At 34.0% G+C, this 22936-nt stretch overlaps 2 protein-coding genes across 2 annotated transcripts; both read right to left on the bottom strand.

The window, feature by feature from the left end:
• Window positions 1-2742: 2742 nt before the first annotated feature.
• Window positions 2743-16038, bottom strand: LOC113402001 (short stature homeobox protein 2-like). Its single transcript, XM_026642097.2, has 5 exons — window positions 15813-16038; window positions 10332-10522; window positions 6749-6806; window positions 3045-3232; window positions 2743-2957 (listed from the first exon to the last, which is right to left on the bottom strand). Exons 1-5 carry the CDS (start codon window positions 16036-16038, stop codon window positions 2748-2750), a joined length of 873 nt encoding a protein of 290 aa, XP_026497882.2. The 3' UTR covers window positions 2743-2747.
• A 724-nt stretch (window positions 16039-16762) lies between these two features.
• Window positions 16763-18590, bottom strand: LOC113402000 (mitochondrial import receptor subunit TOM40 homolog). The gene is made up of 3 exons (XM_026642096.2): window positions 17802-18590; window positions 17411-17605; window positions 16763-17065 (listed from the first exon to the last, which is right to left on the bottom strand). Exons 1-3 carry the CDS (start codon window positions 18528-18530, stop codon window positions 16841-16843), a joined length of 1149 nt encoding a protein of 382 aa, XP_026497881.2. The 5' UTR covers window positions 18531-18590; the 3' UTR covers window positions 16763-16840.
• Between the last annotated feature and the right edge of the window lie 4346 nt (window positions 18591-22936).

Here is a 22936-nt window from a genome sequence, read left to right as displayed (position 1 = left end):
ATAGATAGAGTGATTCGAGAGGATGGTTTTTGTATATAATACATAGACAATATAGTTAAGTATCACTGATAATTTTAAAAGTTTCTAATGTGATGTCGTAAATTTATACATTTTTTTGCGCTTACATTGGAAACGCTGGCTGAACCCTACTAGATAGATCAAAATAATGTACTACAGAATTGTACACCTCAAAAATGTCTACAAAAAAGTCCGCGATGGTATATGTCTATCTCTTAAAGATAGCCCACAATAACATTTTTTTGTCATTTATTTTTTACCACAAATATTGGCCAATTTTCGAGGCGATTTTAACCTATACAGCATTAATCCTTATCCAATTAGGTACCTTAAATAAATTGTGCATTCAATATAGATCAATATGGCCCTTTACAGCATGTAATTTAAATGAATATTTTCGAAGATATTACAGTTTTAAAACGCAGGGACATAGCGGTTTGTATTTCCTAATGAGTGAAAACTGTGTGCGTTGTACCTATTTGTTATCACTATATAGTATAAAACAAAATTGCTCCCGCTGACTGTCTTTTCCTGTCTATGCTTAAATCTTTAAAACTATGCAACGGATTTTGATGCGGTTTTTTTTAATAGATAGAGTGATACGAGAGGAAGGTTTTTGTATATAATACATAGACAATATAGTTAAGTAACACTGATAATTTTAAAAGTTTCTAATGTGATGTCGTAAATTTATACATTTTTTTGCGCTTACATTGTAAACGCTGGCTGAACCCTACTAGATAGATCAAAATAATGTACTACAGAATTGTACACCTCAAAAATGTCTACAAAAAAGTCCGCGATGGTATATGTCTATCTCTTAAAGATAGCCCACAATAACATTTTTTTGTCATTTATTTTTTACCACAAATATTGGCCAATTTTCGAAGCGATTTTAACCTATACAGCATTAATCCTTATCCAATTAGGTACCTTAAATAAATTGTGCATTCAATATAGATCAATATGGCTCTTTACAGCATATGATTTAAATGAATATTTTCGAAGATATTACAATTTTAAAAATTGCGGAACGTAGCGTTTGCGGTGGTACCCCGGCCGGCCGGGGCGGCGGGAGCGTGCTATAGGCGCGTCGGAGGCCACGGTTCTCCCTGTAGCACTTTGAATTTAGCAGCGATCGGACGCGGTTATTATCGGAGCTCTCTAGCGATTGAAATAACAATCCATACTTCCATACTAATATTATAAATGCGAAAGTAACTTTGTCTGTCTGTCTGTCTGTCTCGCTTTCACGCCAAAACTACTGGACCGATTTAAATGAAATTTGGTACACAAATAGTCTAGAGCCTGAGAAAGGACATAGGCTTTTTATTTGGAAAAAGTGCTGTGAAGGGTTGAAAAGGGGGATGAAAGGTTGTAAGTTGTTGAAAGTATTGTCATGTTTAGAATTTTTAGAACTAGAAGCATAAAACTTATATTTTAGGCTGTACACTTATAAAATAACATAATATCATGACACCCACTCGGGAGGGAATTTTGGATATTCTACCCCTAAATGGGTGAAATAGGGGTTGAACGTTCCTATGGATTTCTTTAAGTTAGAAACATGAAACTTTATTTTTGGGATACTGATTAAAAAGGAGTACATACTTATTTAAGTGTTTCTGCATATTCTACCCCTACGGGTGTGATATAAGGGTTGAAAGTTTGTATAGAAGTCCGTCATTTTTAAGATAGAAACATGAAACTTTATTTTTGGGATACTGAATAAAAATGAGTAGATACGTATTTAAGCGTTTCTGGATATTTTACGCCTAAGGGGAGAAATAGGGTTAACATTCCGTAAACAGGTTAGTCTAGAAGTCTGTAATTTTTGAAGTTAGAAGCTAGAAATTTTATTTTTGGGATACCGATTAAAAATGAGTAGATACATATTTAAGCGTTTCTTAATATTTTACGCCTAAAGGGAAAAAGTAGGGGTTGACATTTCGTATACAGGTGTTAGTCTGGAAGTCCGATATTTTTAAGTTAGAAGCATGAAATTTTATTTTCGGGCTACCGATTAAAATGAGTTGATACGTATTTAAGCGTTTCTGGATATTCTACCCTAAGGGTTGAAATTCACACCAATGTGGTATTCAAAGAGGTATTACATTAACGTAACATTTTAAGTTAATTTGTAAATATATTCATATTCTACGCGGGCAAAGCCGCGGGTAAAAGCTAGTTTATTTATAAATTTGAAAAATATAGCGTTGCCTGTAAGCATGAAAAATAAGAAAACGAAACTTTCTCACTAAGTATATAATTAATATAATTATTAGTACATTTCTATGATTAAACTATCGATCTTTGTTGAAGTATTATAGAATAAGTGTCTAAACACGATATTTAACGTTTTCCATATTTACATTTCTTAACCTAGTAATAATAGTAAGACATTCTGTACGTTATGAAGTTAAAATATTTACCAGTTGGTACATAATAATACAATATAATAAAGACAATATTAAAAATTATAATGAGATCATCATCTTTCTCTCCGAATACTCATTCAACTATCACAGTTAATTCATTTACAAATACATTTTCGTATTAATTTTACTCATTGGTCGAATTATTTACTTTAAACGGTCTTAAAATTCACAAAAGTACATTTAAATCGCAGAAACGTATTTTTAGTATATTTTAACGTCATTATTTAATCGTTACGAAGTAATAAGTTTGACAAATTAATGAAATGTCTGTATGGTTAGCCATAGATTGGGCTATGTGTCAGCGGGTGCAGAAACAGGTGAGGGCGCAGAGGTGGAGGCCGGCGGGGTGGGAACGCTCGCAGCTGCCAGCGCCGCGGCGTGCCTTCGCGCCTTCAACCGTAGGTCTGCAATGGAGGACGACCGGCACCGTGCCGCTAACGCCGCTAAGCCCGCGTACGGAGGACACAGGGCAGCTGCAGCCGCCGCCGCTGCACTTGCGTACTATTTCAAATATAAGCAATGTTACTCTTATTTTTACATTTTACACTTCAAGAAGAGAGATAGAAAGAGATTTTGTTACGAGCTCACCTGATGCGCAGCAGCTGACAATAAAGCAGAATCAAAGGGTGCAAATGCGGTGGCCGGTGGATGTGGCGTGAGTGGTAGCTGCGGTGGTGGAGGAGCGCGCGGTGCGGTACTTGCCAGCCGCGGCACCGATACATAGGGCGCCACGCGACACGGTTCTAGCGGCGTACCTCCACCGCTTACAAGCAAACCTGACGAAAACATAAGAACTTTCTATGCATTGTCACATTATAATTGGCAACGGATTTTACTTTATAAACCAATAAGACTATGGAGTTAATCTTATCTTATATAAAGCAAAAGGGGGAAAATAGTTATCGGTCAAACCATTCAAGACACAAAATGTAATCAACTGTAATGTTATTGAGTTTATGTTGTTGTTTAAAGAAACTTGATGAAATTTGTTATATGCATTAATCACAAAACAAGTGATTCATTAAGAGTCAAGAAGCAGACGAGAAAATGTATGTATGTATGTATATACTGTATTTATTAACAATTCCTTACAAATATTCGCATGATGTGAACGTGACATTAATCATAAAAATAGTTAATTGTATGAAATTGATTACGTAGCAAGTTTAAATGATTATAAATAAATCAATTCGCTTTGGCAACTGTGCTTTGATCCGACTCGATTGGCAGAGACAAACGAGCAGCCACCGCTTCGCAAATCCGACGAGATCCGTTCCCGAACTCCACTTAATTAAATTGATATTTAAGTAAGGCATAATTTGCTCGTAAATTAAGCGAGATTCGTTGTTTATAGCCCGCTCCGGGCGAAGTGCGCAATTAATAAATTAACAAGGATCTACGCGACTTAAGGTGTTCGGTGAGGCTTTTCCAAAAGATTCATTAAATTAAATTCAGATTCACCTCAATTATTGATTACTTAACTTTAATAATATCGATGCACTCAAAAACATTTCAACGTAAGTAAATTATGTCATCAAATGCAATTATATATTTTTTAGTTATAATTGTAAATATGTATACTTACAACGAATTATTACAATGACAGACTAAAGTCGAACTAAACATGTTTTATATAAATACATACATTATACAACACAGTATTTCACTCTGTATATACTAATGTATAATTACCTAAATACGTATTTGCATAAGTATACATGGCAATACAAAACAGTTTTAAAAATATTCGAATATTAACATTTTTTGTTAAAATATACCATTCGCGATGTCTACGTCTATGTTAGTAATCATGCAAAATAAACTTTATTCGTTACTACAAATTGTACGTACGCAGCGGGTAGGATCGACACTATGTGTAAATCAGAGAGGCTCCGGTCGCCCGTCGACATTATCAAAATGGATGCCCTCTGCTTGTATGAGTTATTTCCATATTTGACACCGAATTACTTTCGAGAAGTGCCGACATAAATACGAGCGGGTGCGCGTCCAGCACCCCCATACTGCCGCTCGCCCTTCACCCCTGCGACCGCCGTGCATTTATTTGATTAACTCTGAGTTGTTTAATTTAATCGAATTATAAGGTAAGCTGGTGCGGGGTCTTAGCGCTCTCGCTTATTTTAAAGCGTTCGGAACATCTTTACAGCGGTTTCTGCGTAATAAAACATCGCCACCCTCACAGTGTGCAAATAACTTTACAATTTCATGAACAGGGGAACAATTAGGCGTCGATGTATTTTTTTCTTTTTGAATTTTACTGCGCTTGTTATTGTTTTTATAGCGGGAACAACTCGGCCGAGATTCATACCTTCGTTAAAAATGAATCCTTAATTTTATAAAGATTCACTACGGTCGCTTTATGATTTGTTATGTACGTAACTAAATATATTACTTTTCCTTTGTTTAATAACTTTGAACGAAATTAAAAATAAGGAAGGAATTATATATTTTGTATTTAAGATTATAAATAATTATTAATTAGGTATCTACATTGAAATGATATAGATCTGTAACTATAATCTCGTGTATTTTTAGCGTGTGCGAATTATAAATATAAAATGAATGTGAAACAACAAATGAATTCAAATAAAGTGATAAATTGTGAAACCACGAGCATGAATATAATCAATAATAACATTTGTAATCTAAACGATATAAAGGGGCCAAACGTAACAAATAACCGTTTCATTTCACTTTACATGATTGTTCTCATGTTAGGCGGCGCGGGGAGGGGAAGGGGTACATAAGTTAATAAGACATTTAGCAGGGGACGGCGGGATTGCGTCCGAATGGCTCCCGCGGGGAATCATTTTATTCGATTTCAGAGAGCGGCTTTTTTCCGCTTTACGCTCTGTTTAGCGGTTCTTCAACGTAATCACGCTAAAGTGTAATCTTAGAGTATCCCGATTCCCGGCATCCTGTCACCTCTTGTTAGTTAACAATAGGTGCGGGGACAAGATTCCCCGCAAATCTACAATACACAATTACAATTTGTATTGATAACTGTGATATAAGCCATTATAACTATGACTTTACTTAATAATAGGGGTCAATAGGCCAATGTTTAGGGCTAACATTTTGTCTAATTTCTACCTTCACCTGATTTTTTTTTTTGTGCAATATCGTGGACAATTGGTAATAAGACAATTATAGCGCCTATATTAATGCTGATCATTTTAAGTACTAGTTTAGCCGATTTATATTTAAAATGATTGTATTCTTTAAAACTATACTAGACATAGAGTGAGATCTTTCAATCGCTAAGTGCGTTATACCATTCTCCAAATTTATCGGTTTATGTGTATCGCTTGCAGGTTTTTTACGGATTCCTGCGATTCCCACCCGGCCCGTTTTAATTATTCATTCGTGTGAGTTATGGTCGAATTAAAAAACTGTTAGAGTCGGACCGGAGCGGTGCCAGCGGGAGCTAGTAATCAAGTTAGACGGTATGATGGAGAATAAATAATGTGATAACCATTGCTCTGGTCTATGAAGCTGAATTGAAAGTACTGTAGGTATTAAGGATTGATAAACACAGTTGCTGTTAAAATTTATATAATCAAACATCAGAAAATGATGAACAGATCTTTTATATTTAAAGTAATTTTTATTAAATATGTACAGAATAAAACAATGAAAAATCAAAATAAACCTTATACGCTCGTAAGTGTAACTCTTGTTCGCATTAATATTGGAAGCATAAAATTTAAAATCGTTTACCTACATATTATTTCACCTATGTTTTTAACACATCGATCATTAGCTTAAACATAAAAAGTATTACATGCGAAACAAAAACTTTTCAGAATACGTTAACATTAAGCATGCAACACTAAGTATTAAATTTCCACTCGAGTGGATGTTATTGTGCAAAGCGATGCCAACTCGGGGGATGTAGTTCGCCAGTATCATTTGCAATTTCTACTTTTCGACTACATTAAGCGGCGAATTTATTTAGCATAATACATGATTCGAGCATTTGTTTTCATTAAAATTTTCATTACCGTAAGCGTTAACGTCATTGCGGCGAAGGGATGACAAGTGAGCAATTTTGCTTTATATAATAAAAATTAAATCGTCAGTTGGATATGAAGAAACGCTAACATGTCAGAATGATACTTTTGGAAAATGAAATTTAAAGTAAAACCTTTAAAACACATTTCCTAAAAGAATAATTATGGCACTTTAGATTTTCTTCCTTTCCACTGACGAAATGTTTCTTGTAATGCACGTTTATCGATCGTATTACAAATGAAAATAGCACTTTTGCATACCTTTATGCATCTGGCTTTCGTGTTTCCGGCATTTTGCTCGACGATTTTGGAACCACACCTGTGAATAAATATTATTGTTGTAAATACAAATTTATTATTGCCGACCTTGTTTAACTACAGTCTTTTTATTTATTACTCTAGCAGATTTTTTATGTAGCTACCTACCTACTAACTACTAGTTGTTGGTTATTTCACAATTTCGTTTGAGATATAAATTTCGCTGTAAATGTACCAGGTTCGTTTACTAATTCGTTCGTTCGTATATTTACGTTTATTTCTCGGTATCTACGTGTTATATGGACATTTTACTTTAAGAAAACAGAGTATCTTCTAACCATGTAGTATCGTCAGAGATATATCTTAATAATTATGTAATTATAGTAGTTCTATTTCTTCTATCTGTGTAGGATATACAACATGAGAAGCATCTAGTACTAGTTAATCAATATACATAGAAAATAAGGTACTAACTAAAGGTAAGGTTTATGTATATGTATAAGTAGGTAAAGCATAAGTTTCTAAGTATTTTGTATTAGTAACGTTTAACAAACAATGTGAGTGACAATACTAAGTGATTTGTGCGAGCGAACAGCAGCCTGACTGTCTCGACATGGGTGAGCATGGTGAACGCATAAGTAAACAGTCGAACACGGTTAACCGCATTAGCGAGGGCACGTACCGGCCTGATTGCATGACAGAGGGATGCAAATCTACTGCCTACCATAGAGTATTATGAACATGTGAAATCAATTCAAGGTTATTTAAAATGATAAATTATAGATATGTTCATTAACGGAGACGTGCACCTCAACGTTTAATTATTGGCGTGGTAATATAGTGTAACTTTTTTATTTACTGTTATTATATTAATTATCTCACGCACATTAAGACATCATGTAAACTCAAGCGTAACTCTACTAATGCACGCCGATAATTTAAATTGTAGGCGCGCGTCTTCGTGAGTGTATCCGAAATGTGATCCGAAAGTCAGCTCAAGTATATCGATAGCTTGTAAAGTGTTTCAAAAATTTACGCTTACCGAGTTGACAATGATGATTACATGAGCTGATAACTGAATACGACGAATGATATATAGCTTAAAAACTTTAGTTGACATTTTTGTTCCAATAGAAAATACAAGCACATATAGCCCATAAGCAAGAATATACGGATTTCTTTTGCACGTTATTCCATAGTAGATAAAATACTTTTTGGTATCGCATGGTATCACAATATATATATAATAGAAAAATAAAATTCAACTAAATAAATTAGTCCATTATCGATACTAGCAATAAATATTAAAGTCATACATTTAATACAGAATAATCGCAGCCCATTATGTGACGATATAATAATTAAATCAACAAATTATTTTACAAACATATCTAGATATATTTGTAAAATAATTTGTTGATGATACGTTTTTTACTGAGACGCCCGACTCAACTGCCGACACTCAATGTCAATACAAAGCTTACAAATATATTGTATTTATTAATTTAGAAAATTTATATCAGTAAAAAATCTTCTAATTTATGTTTCCGTTTATTGATTTTTAGAAGAGAATCTCATTCTGTATTTAAGTCACATGTGCATTCGTTTTCCGGGTCACAGGCCATACGCTTAATTCGATTACGTTACGTATGTACCGATAGGCGGGTTTAGCATAAAATGAAGGTATATTTACATGTTTGCTTTCTATTTAGTCGGAATTGTCTAACTTAATCAAAGCTAATGAATACGCCCCCAGTCAGCAATCGGTCGTCGACTATAGATGCGACAGTTTAAATACATAACGGAGTGAAGCAGTCGCTAGGAATATTCAGAGATAAGTCTTTATCAAAAAGTAGCTGCTTGTTAGTGTCTTGGTTTTATCAGCAGAAAATTATCTTATGACATCGAATTACAATTATTATTATAGTGGAAGTAAAACAACGCTTTTTATTTTATACCGGGGATTATTATTTAGTAAAGAAATTATGTGTCGGAATTAATGGTTTATAATTATGTACTTGAACTTTAAATTGTTATAACTTTTTATAGACTCAGCCGATTTCGAACCGACAAAGATAACAAAGTACCTTGAAATATAGGCACATAATGACCTATATTATTTACATTCGTATATTTTAACCGTTTTGTCTTCAAACTTTTTACAGGTGAATAAAAATGATTGTTTTGGTTTAGCTTACAAATAAAAATATTAACTTAAAAAGAGCAATTACTTTGAAACTACAGACAGTCTCTTAATTTGCATAAATAAAGATACATATATGCATAATTTACGATAACGTTTGATTAAAATTACAATAATATTCTTTAGTGTACTTAAATGAATAGCAATTTGAAAGAACTTTAAATTGTATAGTATGCAGCGCTCCGCTTAAAATCTTAAATTCGCTAAATCTTTTCGTAGTGCAACTCTTAATATGAAGAGAAGGTATCCACTAAATCCTTAATCCGTATCTTACAGCTTTAAATTATGTATTGATAATTAAGCAATTAAACTATATTAACGTAACATAAAATTTTAAAATATATTGTTTGGAAACTTGGTTAAAAATATCAATAAGTTGGTGATACAAAAATAATACATTTTCTACAACTACTAAAACATTAAATGAAGTGTTTGAGCTTTTATACCTAAATACCTTTACTTGACACTAGTTAAGACGAAGAGCTGGGGTCAGAGGTGGCTTTTATCCATTTATTTCCTTTTCCCCTAACATCGGACGATACCACTTAACACTGATCGGTCACTAATCGCAATATATTGCCGATAAACCCGTGCTCGCTTGATACAATCTAATCTAAATCTAAACAAAATTAAATAAATGAAATGAAACCTGAATACAAATAAGTATTTTTATATTGTAAATATATTAGTATTAATTGTAAATTAACATAGTTTTTAATAAAATAAAATGGAATATAAGGGTAGTACCTACCCATTTTTAATTTTCTTTTTGTTTATTTAAGTAAGAAGATTTATAAATAAGGTACTAGATAAATTGCACGATAGTAAGTGGCGTTTGCCCAAGTACAATGATGCTGTTAGAGAAGAAATCTCGACATCGTCAATGCGTCGCGAAACTGAAATCTAAGATCCTATCATATCCTATCTAATTGAACAAACTATAATATAAATTTACAGTTTGATATAATCTTTAAGTCATCAACTTTCTATAGGTATACATGTAATTCCCATATTTTGCCGTAAATATACGTCCCCTTCAGATACATTCTACTTAGCACCAATTGAGAGCTAATAGCGATATATGGCCAATAGAACGGCACTTGTTGGGTGGTAATTACGTGCATTAGTAATGAGGGTCGTAGTGTTACGTACCGATTGCAGGGGATCGCTTCCGTCTAATTGATATCGCACGTGATCATTTTTAGGGCTATCCGAATTATTATAGAGTTTATAGTGATAAACATCGTTATTCATTTTATATACTTACATCATATTATAATGCTATACACAATTACGACTGAATAATATGTTGTCAGTCTCTTATGAGAAATAAAAAATTAAATTAAAATTATGCTACATTATCACGTAGTAGTCTGTCCTTACCTGGACTCTTGCTTCACTAAGACCGAGGCGCTGGCTAAGCTCCTCTCGCATGAACGCGTCAGGGTAGTGAGTCTCATCGAATAGTCTTTCTAATTCACCGAGCTGCTCCAACGTGAAGTTAGTCCGCGATCGCCGTTGTTTCCCACCACCAGTCCCATTGTTGCTTCCACCGTTTGACTTGTCAGTGAAATCTAAATAAAAACAAATTTGATCAGTGATAAAAATATTTTCTCGTTAACGACGTCAACACTTTATACGATTTGATTGGTTGTTTTCTTTGTTTAGCAATACATATTTTTTTTATCTTTATCTGTTAGTGAATGTGGTTCGAATCTTAAAACTGAATTTTAAATCAGTTCTACCCAACCCATCTAGTTTTACTCATCTTTTTTTTGTTTTAATTTGAAGACTAATTTTTTATTATCATAAATTATGCAAAGGTAAGGAGAGAATAAATACAACTATAAATACGACGAAAATAATTATAGGTTATATATTAGGTTATAACCTAAATTACATATTGGTTGATTATAAACATATACCTATGTGAAAATTTTTATAATCTAATAAATAACAAAAGAGTATAGCTTAAGAACAACATCGTGAAAATACTAAACAATATCTGAATGTAAGGAAGGAAATAAGTAATATTTTTTAGAAATAAGTAAATAAAAAAATAAGTTTATGGACATAAAATCCATTAACAATAAGTGTATCTAAAAGCTAAACGATATTTATTAATTGAAGACGGTCTACCGTCTTTAAGAGAATCAATGTGCTAATCGATTTGGGGAGAAGTGAGTTCGGAATAGTGACGAACGAGCGGCGATACGTTTAAGATGTCGTTTGAAGCAATTTAGCAAATTGGGAAGCTCTCCTTTTTATACGGCAATTATGTAAATGGAGGGATTATCCAAACGTGGGCGGTGCTGCGGGCCACACCCTCTCCCCTTTCGTCCCAGGGGCATTTTAACTCCTTGAGCATCTAAGATTTGCGAACGGTGATTAATTGCCAAGCAATGCACAGACAGCCCTTTTAGATATTAAGTGATTCGATTCCCCGATAATAGCTGCGATACTTTATAACTGTAACGTGGGTAATTATTGTAATTTTTAAAAGCTTTTATTTAACTTGCAATGTTTGTTAATTTGTTTAGTCAAATCTTTCAAGCTGAATTAGAAGCATTTTCTCATATCTTACAGAGTTGTAATATGGCATGTAGGTTCAATTCCGATGACAATTAAATTTTTATAGTAAGCAATAAGCATGATCTGATCGACGCCCAGTATTGGTTCAAAGCGAAGGAACTCAACGGTCAACAGGATAGACACGAAATTTTGTATACATATTCAATTGTCATTGTCCGGTTTATATAGTATTCGCAAGAATATATTAATATCTTGACACAATTGTAACAAGAAATTATTGACATGACATGACATGTTTTTATATCACATAAAAGTAAAAAAATATGGGTGTGATTTACTTCAAAATAAAAGCTTGGAATATTTTATAGTTTATTTATGTTTATATTATAATAATACATTTAAATGTGAAGGTGATTGTGTAAAAAGTGTTTTCAAAAACAGGGGTGTACGACCCAGTGTAACTACAAACACAAGCGAAAAAATAACTTAGGTCCCAAGTTTGGTGGATCGTTGGCGATGTATTGTCTACTCGTGAAATAAATTTACTGTGGTTTAATATAACGATTTAAATATTTTTTTGAAACATTCATCGTAGGGAAACAATATTTTAGTAATAACTGAAATTAAAGGGATCTCAGTAATTATAAAAAAAATATTACAGAAAAAATTCGACTCAGTACAAAAAAATGTATTTCAAATTGCATGTCAAAACTAAAAGTAATATTTTTATTTGTTTGTGGGTTTATTATAATTGTACTACAAGTAGATTTGACAGTTGCTAGTTGAAATGAAAAGGCATTGGTAATTTAATTTCTCTTCTTTTCTTTACCTTTTCGTATTTTAAATCTTATAAATATATTTTTAGCACATATAGGCATCGTAAAATTTAAAAAAAATCACGCAAAAGAAATTAATTGAAATTGCTGTCGTTAATTAAATTTTTATATTTCAATATACAGATCACAACTGAAATTAATAAGATAGCCTAGGTTCGTTATCGTTATCAAGTATTGTACCCTTAATGAGTATACAATGAATTAACTAGGCGACAGACAAACACCTGATTAATTGGACCAATTAAACTCTATGTTAGTCTATAAAGTCCTTAGAAAGAGCAAGGCCAGCTCTGTCGTCTCAAGGTGAAAATGAACAGCGTTCAAGTTAAAGTTCAGCCTCCTTATTTTGCAGAGGTCCACAGCGAGGGTGGAAGTGGTTGCCTTATTATATCTGCTCCGCTTACCCCGAACAGTGCCGCAAAATTGCCCATGAACTCAGGAGGGCAGACTAGGCATTCCTACTCAGGTGGTGTACGTCCAGAGCATGGATGCCAGCAAGGGATTTTGACACCGCAATAGCTAAAGATCCTCCTAGGGTAATATAACCAAATTCTACACAAACATCATGTTTTAGGATGGGAGGGACTTCGGGCCTCCAAGACTCACATACCGGATGAAACGCGGCAGCTTAACGACGACTTTACGCCGATTTTTAGTGAGAGAATGGTACTTCCCCGGGCGTGCCAGCCCATTCGGTTGCAACCCGAAGGTATGCAGCGTGGCAACTACCACTGTAATACACTCATGTTTAATTTTTGTTTTTTTTATTAAAGTTCAGGTCAATACAAATCCATTTAGCCAATAGAATATAATAACTTGATGCATATTTATAAAATGTAGGAAAAACATGCATAAATAAAATTAAAAAAGTCGACCTGTTCTTATTAAGTGATATAAATAAGACTGGAATCTATAAAACCTGTTGTAGGTTCTTGTTTTGTATTTGTCTCGATGTCGTGATATAAGTCCGATTAAATTGGAAATTTCAATTAAACATACCGCTATTTTTTAGTCTATTTCGAACAGACTATAACGGCAAAGAGATTATAAATGACGATGATGTCATAATCTCAATAGATCGATCAATCGTCGTCGAATTGCCAGCTTATCGGTTTTTTATAGGATACACTTCGGACAGTGCTCGAAGGCTCTTTTCGAACTGATTGAGCCATCTCCATTCCTTTATCGGCCTACTAGGCGTAGGCAAAAGTTTCATCCATACGTTGTTGACATATCCAAAAGTCGAACTAAACGGTTTGACAGCACGTTTTTGGTAAGAGTCGCCAAGATTTGGAACGACCTGTCTGGGTCTATTTTTCCTGATAAGTTAAACTCTGGAGCCTTTACGAGTAGAGTGAACAGGTTTCTTTTGGATGGGCGTGTACCACCTTCGTCTTCATCTACACTTTCCATCAAGTGAGTTGGAACACAAACGCCTATTCCATTTAAATTAAAAAAAAAATAAATGGAAAGACTTAAAATATTTGTCATCGTGATGTTCATCTAAAAAGTTTACTTAATGAATTACTGGTTTGGCATATTATCTGTTTTAGAGGTCACCTGAAAATCGCGACGTTACGTTCTTATTAGCTTTATGTGATAATTTTTAACATTGTTCAAAATATGATAAAATATAAATAGAACTATTATGTATTTATATTAATAAATATGAAGACTTAGATTAGTCCGATCACTTTGTGACAATTTTGACGACATAATAAATTACAGTATAATTAGTATTAAGCGTAAAGTAACGTATACTCAATTAATACATTCCATTGGAATTTAATCATCTAATTACGTTACAAATTAAAAAATTTAAGACTTATATTTATAAAGTAATAAATAAAACATATGTAAAAAACTAATTCTTAATACAAGATTTCATCGATGATATAAAAGTAGGTAAGTACTAAAAAGTGTCGAGTACGTATTCTTATTTGTTTGATTATAAATGATCAATCAAATTTCATTTAGGGAAAAGAGTATCTATGGATGTTCTACTCATTTCTTTTCGATGGAATTTATATTCCGGACCGGCGGCAGCTACAAATTCAATATAATCCTGTACAATACTGATTCAAAACTTTTAATATTAAAAAAATATCAAAATACGTTAAAAAGAAACGTGAAAAATATTGGGCTCTTGTATATCAGATAGAGATCACCACGTTGAAAATTATAACAACTTAGCTGAGAAGTTAAAAGAGGACAGTCGGATAGATATAGTAAGACTTTGCTATAAGAATCAAAATGTAAAATCCGATAAAACGCAATTCATCATCGCATCTTTTATAAAATCAGTGTTATCTATTTTAAGTGCTTTTAGATCTAGTCAAATTTTATTACCCGGTAGCGAATATCTATCGTGCGTCAGTGTCGGAAAAAAATATTAAAATAAAAAATAACAGTACGTTTTATTTAGAAATCACAAGATTATTGTGAATACAAATTTATTAGAAAATTTACTGTACTGGTAAAATTTGAAATATTATAGGTAGAAAATGTACCTACGTTAAAATTTTAAGGTAAAAGGTAGATTGGGTCAAAACATTTGTTTTTTATTACAAAATTATTAAGTGTAATGTTATATACAAATTGATTTAAGATTACTATTATGAAATTGACATAATACAAATATATATTAGAAATTATACATTATTTTACTTAAATAATTATTTTTCAATTTATTTTTTCATTTTGAATACTATTAAATAAAAAATGGATACGTAAATAACTATGCTTATGTAAGCCCAGAGTAAAATATTTAGCAATCAAGAAAAAGAAACGAAATACATGAAGATAATACAGCGAAAATTGTTTAGATAGTAGAAAACGCATAGTACAAAAGCTATTTAACATTTTTCATTGGACAAATGTATCGCAAATCCTCCTACAAATTCACATATACTTTGTCTGTTTACTTCAGCACAATAGGCTGTTTAAGTTTAATTTTACAATGTAATTTTATTAAACTTTATGTATAATATTGCTTTTTTCAGTCTACAGTCACATAATACGTCAAAAATCATTAGGCCTCGTATTCATGTGATCACACATATATAATATTATATGTATAAATGTGTCTATTCGTAGTATTTGAGTAAAACTAACATTTTGGATGTTAGCAATTCCAAAAAAAGAATGGGCAGAAGCTAGGGAATTGGTCAAGCTGCTCTCACTCTATTGGCAGACGTTTTTTTACAGCGTTAATGCAAAATAAGTAAACGATTGGATAACGTTTTCAAAAAATAATGAATGCAAAGCGCGTTCACTTTCATATTATTATAATAATCTTTTTTGCATTGTTATAATCAAACCAAATCATAAGTCTCCAAATAGTAATTGGTGAAATTGACCTGTTTACAAATACCGAAATGAAACTATGTGCAAGCTACTTGTACCGCTAGAAAGGAGTCAAATAGTTTGGAGTCTTAACATGAAATAAAATTAAACATTTGTTCTTATTTCTTCACTTATATGTTTTATATCTTACCGTGTTTGTGGTCTTCATCGTCCTCTTCCCTCTTGTAGTTCTGCAGAGGCACAGGAGAAACAAGCCAGTTTCTAGGTCGTTTCGCCGGTGGTGCCCTTTCTTCTAACGCAGTGATGTCTACCTCCTCGTCGATATCATCAGAATCTCCAGGCTCTGGAGGAGGTGCAGGCGCTTCGCCACCTTCCAGCGACTTGCTGACGAAGTCCGCCAGCCGCTCCATCACCATTACTGCCTCGAACACGCGACCGCACGCGCGGCCATCGCTCGCCACGCTCTACGGAACACACTGCAGCGAAGGCGGTTCGAACGCCTACACCATCACATAAAAAACTGCATCATCATAAAAGTAATTTTGTGACTTGAAAATATGGTTGATTTTACAATGGTAGTATAGTTAGGGCGGAATCAGACTCCGCCCAAGTTCCGCGCACGCGCCCGCCCTGGCGCCGGATGCGAAAGCGTAACTGAAGTTGCCGACGGCGACGGCGAATAATACACGCCTACATTATCGTTATATTGAAAATGAATTTTTTATTCGGTCCTTTTGTGTTGTGTTGGTGTAAATCTTAGGTGTAAAACGCTTTGTGAATTTGAAAGATTACACATTCACAGTTTTATACACGTGTTACATTCGTTTAGCCAATTTTATAAAATAAGACGTATTTTGTGCAAAGAAATGAATGCTGAATCGTTATTAGATTAATATTATTTTTGTATTATTATCACTTTTAAATCATAAGTTTTATTGTTTTTAAACGTGCAACTTACCTACTTAGTTTAGGTATTTTTTTTAATTCACCATTCTTAATTGGAAAAACTTCATTGTGAAAAAATATTTATTTATGAAAATTATTTTTTCTAAAATCTAGAGTACAATAAGTTAATTATAATAAATTATAAATATCTATAAAATATGGTATCGTCCTTTAAAACACAAAATTAAAGGTACTAATTATTAATATTCAGTTTTATACACGTATTGAAATATTTGTCAATAAATAATAATAAAAATCAATTAATTGTAAAGGTTAAATAATAGTCGCAGTGACACCAAAGCCGAGTCGAAATTTGTCATTGGGATGGTTGAGAAGTGCTGACACAGCGCAAGCGAGCTGAGCGTTCTTCCCCCCCAGCGCTCTCTGCAGCGTGGCGCCAACAAGTCCGTCGGAATCCACCGAGCTTCGGACTGTCCATTGATCAGTGTGCCACTCGTAGGCCAATGTCGCTACTGCTCGACGTATCGCAAAACCTACCTAAACAAGCAACTTAATCATTATCAATTTATACCAAACGTTAATACTTTATAGAATTTTATTTGTCACACGCAGGAGAATAAGTATAAACACAAATTAGATCCCGTAAAACGTGGCGCACGCTCGAATTGAAAACCGCGACTTTTTGTTAAAACCTATCCAATAAACTATCTCGGCAAAAAAAAATACCTTAATATTATGATAAACGAAGTAAATTATATTTATACATACAATTAATTTACGTATTGATAATTATGTCTTAATTAAAAATATTTTAAGATTGATCTAATGTCAATATTTAAAATTAGTTAATAAATATTAGAGAAATATAGTCCATCTTACTACCTCCAACATAGCTGCAACTGTGAGGAAAGGTTTAATTGCCTTTGCATAGCACAAATCTAAGCCTCTATTTCCTAGCGTTGCGCTGACGGAGTGATCATCGCTGACCCAGCGCGCCGCGCCGGACGCCGAGCTCAGTTCCACGGCTTGGCCTCTCGCCACCAGTTCCGCACCGAGAGATATCTTATTTGTTACGGCCTATGAAAATATGCAATAAGTTAATCAAATGAACTATTTTTCTAGATCATCTAGACAATAACTATGTATTTTACAACGCATTTATAATAATTCTCAAAGTCAAAATATTAATAATATATATATTTTAAATAGAATATAGATAATTAATAATTAATATTTATTGTTTCTAAACGTTAGAAATATTAATAACACTTACTTGTAAATAATGTAAGGCGATAAATTCTCTATTCACAGTAATAATAGATGCAGTAAAGTTATTAAAATAAGCATCCAAAATACTTTCAAAGCTGTATATCTCTGCTTCAGCCAATTGTGCAACTACTGTGGCCCTAGTTCCTTGTGTTGGCCCTACGCGAAGTTCACAACTCATCTGACCGCCTGGTGCCGCCTCCATTACGAAGTAGGGTAGCCCTATTTCCTTATTTTTATCCACATATGACAACAGTACCTTGTATCCTCCCGGTGATACCGAACTAAAAGACATAGAATGTCCCAAAACCCAATTATTCTTAGCACTTTGTTTAAGTGATACACATGCACCTTCGAAGCATTGCGGTATTCTGTATCGGGCAGTATTGTGTATGTATCGCAGCAATCTGGGATTGGATGCGCCTTCCGGAAGAGCATGTTCTTTGCCTCTCTCAGAGACGCAACTAGTTCGTGACCCTGTTACGCCAGCACCAGTTATTCCGCGGTCACTTGCAGATTTCGTAGATTCCGGAACCCGACATGTACATTTTTGAGATGGTGCATCGCCTCCCGCTTTGTCTGCAGATTCCGGACACGGTTGCATATTTCCTTTTCTAGGGCTATTTTTCCCTGAACATGGATTAGATTTTGCATAAATTGAATCTATTTTTATTAATTTTATCAGATCAGAAATCGATGGTATAAAAAAATGTGTGCTCCTTTCATTGTTCCTCATTGTTTTTATGAATTAATAATACGTGTGATAAAAATAAATTTACAATGTTATAATTTGACAACAGTGACACTTCCTGCTAATATTTTTTATAAAGAGAATTTTGATTAAAATAAGGCTACAATGTCTAAAACAGACACGACCCGCTGGTAAATATACGAAAAGTTAGAAAAAAACGTGACTAATTTTGCGAAGATTATGATGAATTATCACTAAAGATATTAAATTTTTAGGAGCAAGCTTATGTATCGGATTTCATTATTTAACATCAATTTATTTCATACTTTATGATTTAAATAGTCCAAAAATAGCTTATACAATTGTAATGTATATATTAGTGGTAACACTGAACACGCTCTATTGACTATTTGCCATTTTGCTGTGTATCTATAAATTGAAAAAATGTTGTAATATCTATAACTTAATTTCTGATTGATATTAAATAAAAAAAACAAGAACAAACTTGTAAAGAATAATTACTTACAAATCAGACGCCTTAAGCCGCAGGTTTTGTTCAAAAAGATCTTATTTACTTACGTAGAATGTATTTTATTAATTATAATAACTAAAATAAGTAACGTTTTCATTTACTTATTATAACTCTAATAGTATCTGTCATCTTCATACATTTACTCTGTTGTTATATATATTCGTAAAACTTACGTAGCTTTGCGTAACTGTAGCTTCTAAATTACGCCTCGTAGACAATTCAACTTTTGCCAACTTAGTCCGTTAATAAAATTTTAGGGATGATAACTTTTTACATAAATTTAATGTACTCGTCTTTCAAGTGTAAAAATTACCTTGATATAACATACAAAATATTTACTTCCGTAGCTGATTTATCATTGCCTTGGTTTTCGATTATTTTTAAAGAATATACTTATGCTTACTCATGTGTACTTTTTCAACTTCAAAATTGAAGAACTTGCATACAAACCGTCATATTACCCTTTCTAGGGGATAATTTGTAAACCGTAACAGGCAGATAGTTCGACACAGTTACTATGCATTTATAAAATAAATTAGTATGCATGAAGCCGAGACCTTTGGTTTAACTAAAGGACATATTTCGATCTAAACATTATTAATTAAGATTCAGCTACATTTTAAGGGCATATCTATTTGAACCCCATATTATCCAAGAGAGTTTTTAGCGATTGCATAACTGCTATTTTTTACAAGAGAAACTTCTGACTATACTAGAGGAAAAGTATGTTTCATCTTAAACCCATTTTAATTACCGTTAAGATATTACGCTTATGGTTCATAGGTTAAAATTATCGCAAATAGTCACCCCTATTACCTCCTAACGGGAATACGTCGAATTACCAATAACCCTGTATATTCATGAAGTCGAAGATCGAAGTCGCTTCCCTCGATTTAAACTGTCGTCGGCTTGCGGCATATGAGTGCGTGAAGCTCGTTTTTACAAAATGTCTTAGATTTGAATACCTAGTTAACAAATAAAGAAGGATATGCATTGCTCCTTATAATCTTGATAAAAACAGCTTTTAACTTCAACGCTACGCACCAGAATGATGTCTGTATAAATATTAAATCTGGTATTTATTTATAGAACGGGCGAATTTTTATATTTGTTTAATTAATTTATTGAATCGATACAATATAACTTTACATCATCAACGATCGTATATCAACATAGTTTGTTTATTAGTGGCATAAATACCTTAGCTTATGAATAAGATGACTATTTGTTATTTTGGTAGGGTCATTTATAGACGTACGCAAATATTATATAAATGCTGCCCGTGTTGTAACTAACGCCACAAAATACATAATTTGCTTTCTAAATTAAACTTGTCGTTTAAACGTATTCCAAGTCAAATGTAGAATAGCGAACTTAAAGTTATCCAGTGACGACTCAGCTATTAAGCAACGGATGGCGTGAATGACCATATTATACTTATTTAAATAAAATATTTTTAATGATCTTACCGAAGTATTTACTAACTTTTATGTAAAAATTGTGCATTATGAAATTTTAACATTATCGTTATTGAAATAAATAACTATATTTTTCTTATTACACGCGACTCTCCCACACAAGGAAGTAGAGTGTATCGGATAGGTGCTAAACGGCGAAAGAGAAGAAAGCGTCATGCAGAATTGCTGCCACGGCATACGAGTTGGATTTACCTCAACTATCAAAGCACCCTTTAGATATTTCAAATCAAAAATATTACGTTTTAAAAAATTGGAAAATAACGAATGTTTACTAATGTAATAATGTAAATTTATTTGTCAAAGAGTTTTTATTCTTTCTTTAACCGTTTTAATAGCCAATAGTTAACAGTTTGTAAATCTGACCAGTAGGTACCTAGTTTAAGAGACATTATAAAATATTTACTGTATTGTACCAGTTGTATTATACCTATATTGTACAAGTATAAGCAGTCAGGTGGATAGTATTTGCATTGTAATATTTAATTTATAATCTTTAAAGAAAAATCTTGTACTTATTATTTTACTTATTGACCCGTTAGTATTTATGTAATTTTATCTCCGATAATTTTATAGGATGTTGTAAATTAATGAATTGTAAAAAAATGTCCTGTGGCTAAGTTAATGAATGTATTGGATTGATTTTTTTGTATTTGTTCTTAAAACGGGGAAAAGGGGGAAAGTTAGCTTCTTTTCCCTTAGGGAGCAAAACTTTCTGGAGCCTCGCCAAGTTGGTTGAGAAAAACTTCTGTCGCTCTTCGCTGCCTCCTCTGCACAAACCTGACGGATCCCTGGCCCACAGCGCTAAGGAGAAGGCAAATTTATTTGCCAATCTCTTCGCAGAGTATTCTCGTCTGGACAGCAACGGTAAGTGTCCACCTCAGTTACCTCCGTTTGGCCCTAAAATAAACGCTGTTAAAATCCACCAAAAAGAGGTACTTAAATGTTTGTTGTACCTGGATGTTAATAAGGCCAGTGGTCCTGATGGCATTCCAGCAGTGGTACTGAAGTGTTGTGCACCCGACTTGTCTCCTGTTCTGACTCGTCTATACCAACTCTCTCTAGAAACTGGTAAAGTTCCAAGATCCTGGAAAAATTTGCTAATGTTCAGCTTATTCCCAAAAAAGGAAGCCGTGCAGACCCAGCCAATTACAGACCTGTCGCGATCACCTCTATAATCTGTAAGATTATGGAGCGTATTTTAAATAATCGTCTCCTGACATATCTTGAAGCAAACGAGTTCCTTAGTGATAACCAATATGATTTTCGCAGGGGACGCTCGACCGGAGATATGCTAATATATGCCACCCACCTTTGGAGCGAGGCCTTGGAGGGTCACGGTGAAGCAATAGCCGCTTCATTAGACATCTCAAAGGCCTTTGACCGGGTCTGGCACGAGGCACTACTTAGTAAGCTTCCAGCATACGACATACCTACTGAGCTCTTCGACCGGATATGTGACTTCCTGAGGGAACAGTCAATTCGAATTGTTTTGGATGGCTGCTCTTCCGATCTAATGGCAATCAATGCTGGGGTACCTCAGGGATCTGTTCTCTCTGCGACCTTTTTTCTGTTGCACATAAACGATCTTTTAAAACCCGGTATTATTAGCTACGCCGATGACAGCACCGTAATTGAGAGGTACGTGTCCAACTCGCGAGCTAGTCCAGAGGAAATGCGGTCCTTGAGAGAGTCCATGATTGAACGGGTGAATGTGACAATGCAGTGGGTGTCCGATTGGGGTGACGCCAATCTTATCCAGTTCAACCCTTCCAAAACACAGGCGTGTCTTTTCTCCGCGAAAAAGAGTAGCTTCGATTTAACACCCACTTTCGAAAGTGTGTCCTCACCGATTACTTACCATCTAGGGCTTCTAGGTATTACCATCACCTCTAATCTCAACTTTGGGCAACAAATTGAGTTTATGGCACAAGCGGCGTCCAAGAAATTATCAATTCTTTCAAAGGTTCGGCGGTACTTCAGCTCTGAACAGCTGCTTAATCTTTACACTGCCCAAGTTCGATCCCGCATGGAGCACTGCAGTCATCTCTTGGACGGTGCAGCCAAATATCATCGGGAAGCTTTGGACTCAGTTGACCGAAGAGCCCGTGGGTTAATTAACAACGAAAAGCTCTCAAATAGCAGACTACACACCCTTGAGCATCGTCGTCGAGTTGCCAGCTTATCGGTTTTTTATAGGATAACCTTCGGAGAGTGCTCGAAGGATCTTTTCAAACTGGTTGAGCCATCTCCATTCCTTTATCGGACTACTAGGCGCAGGCAAAAGTTACATCCATATGTTGTTGACATACCCAAAATTCGAACTAAACGGCTTGACAGCTCGTTTTTGGTGAGAGTCGCCAAAATTTGGAACGACCTGCCTGGGTCTATTTTTCCTGATGAGTTGAACTATGGAGCCTTTAAGAGTAGAGTGAACAAGTTTC

The sequence above is a fragment of the Vanessa tameamea genome, chromosome 2, assembly GCF_037043105.1.
Source record: "Vanessa tameamea isolate UH-Manoa-2023 chromosome 2, ilVanTame1 primary haplotype, whole genome shotgun sequence".
Classification (NCBI taxonomy): domain Eukaryota; kingdom Metazoa; phylum Arthropoda; class Insecta; order Lepidoptera; family Nymphalidae; genus Vanessa; species Vanessa tameamea.
Note: the sequence above shows the minus strand (reverse complement) of the source record. Positions and strands in the feature narration are given on the sequence as shown.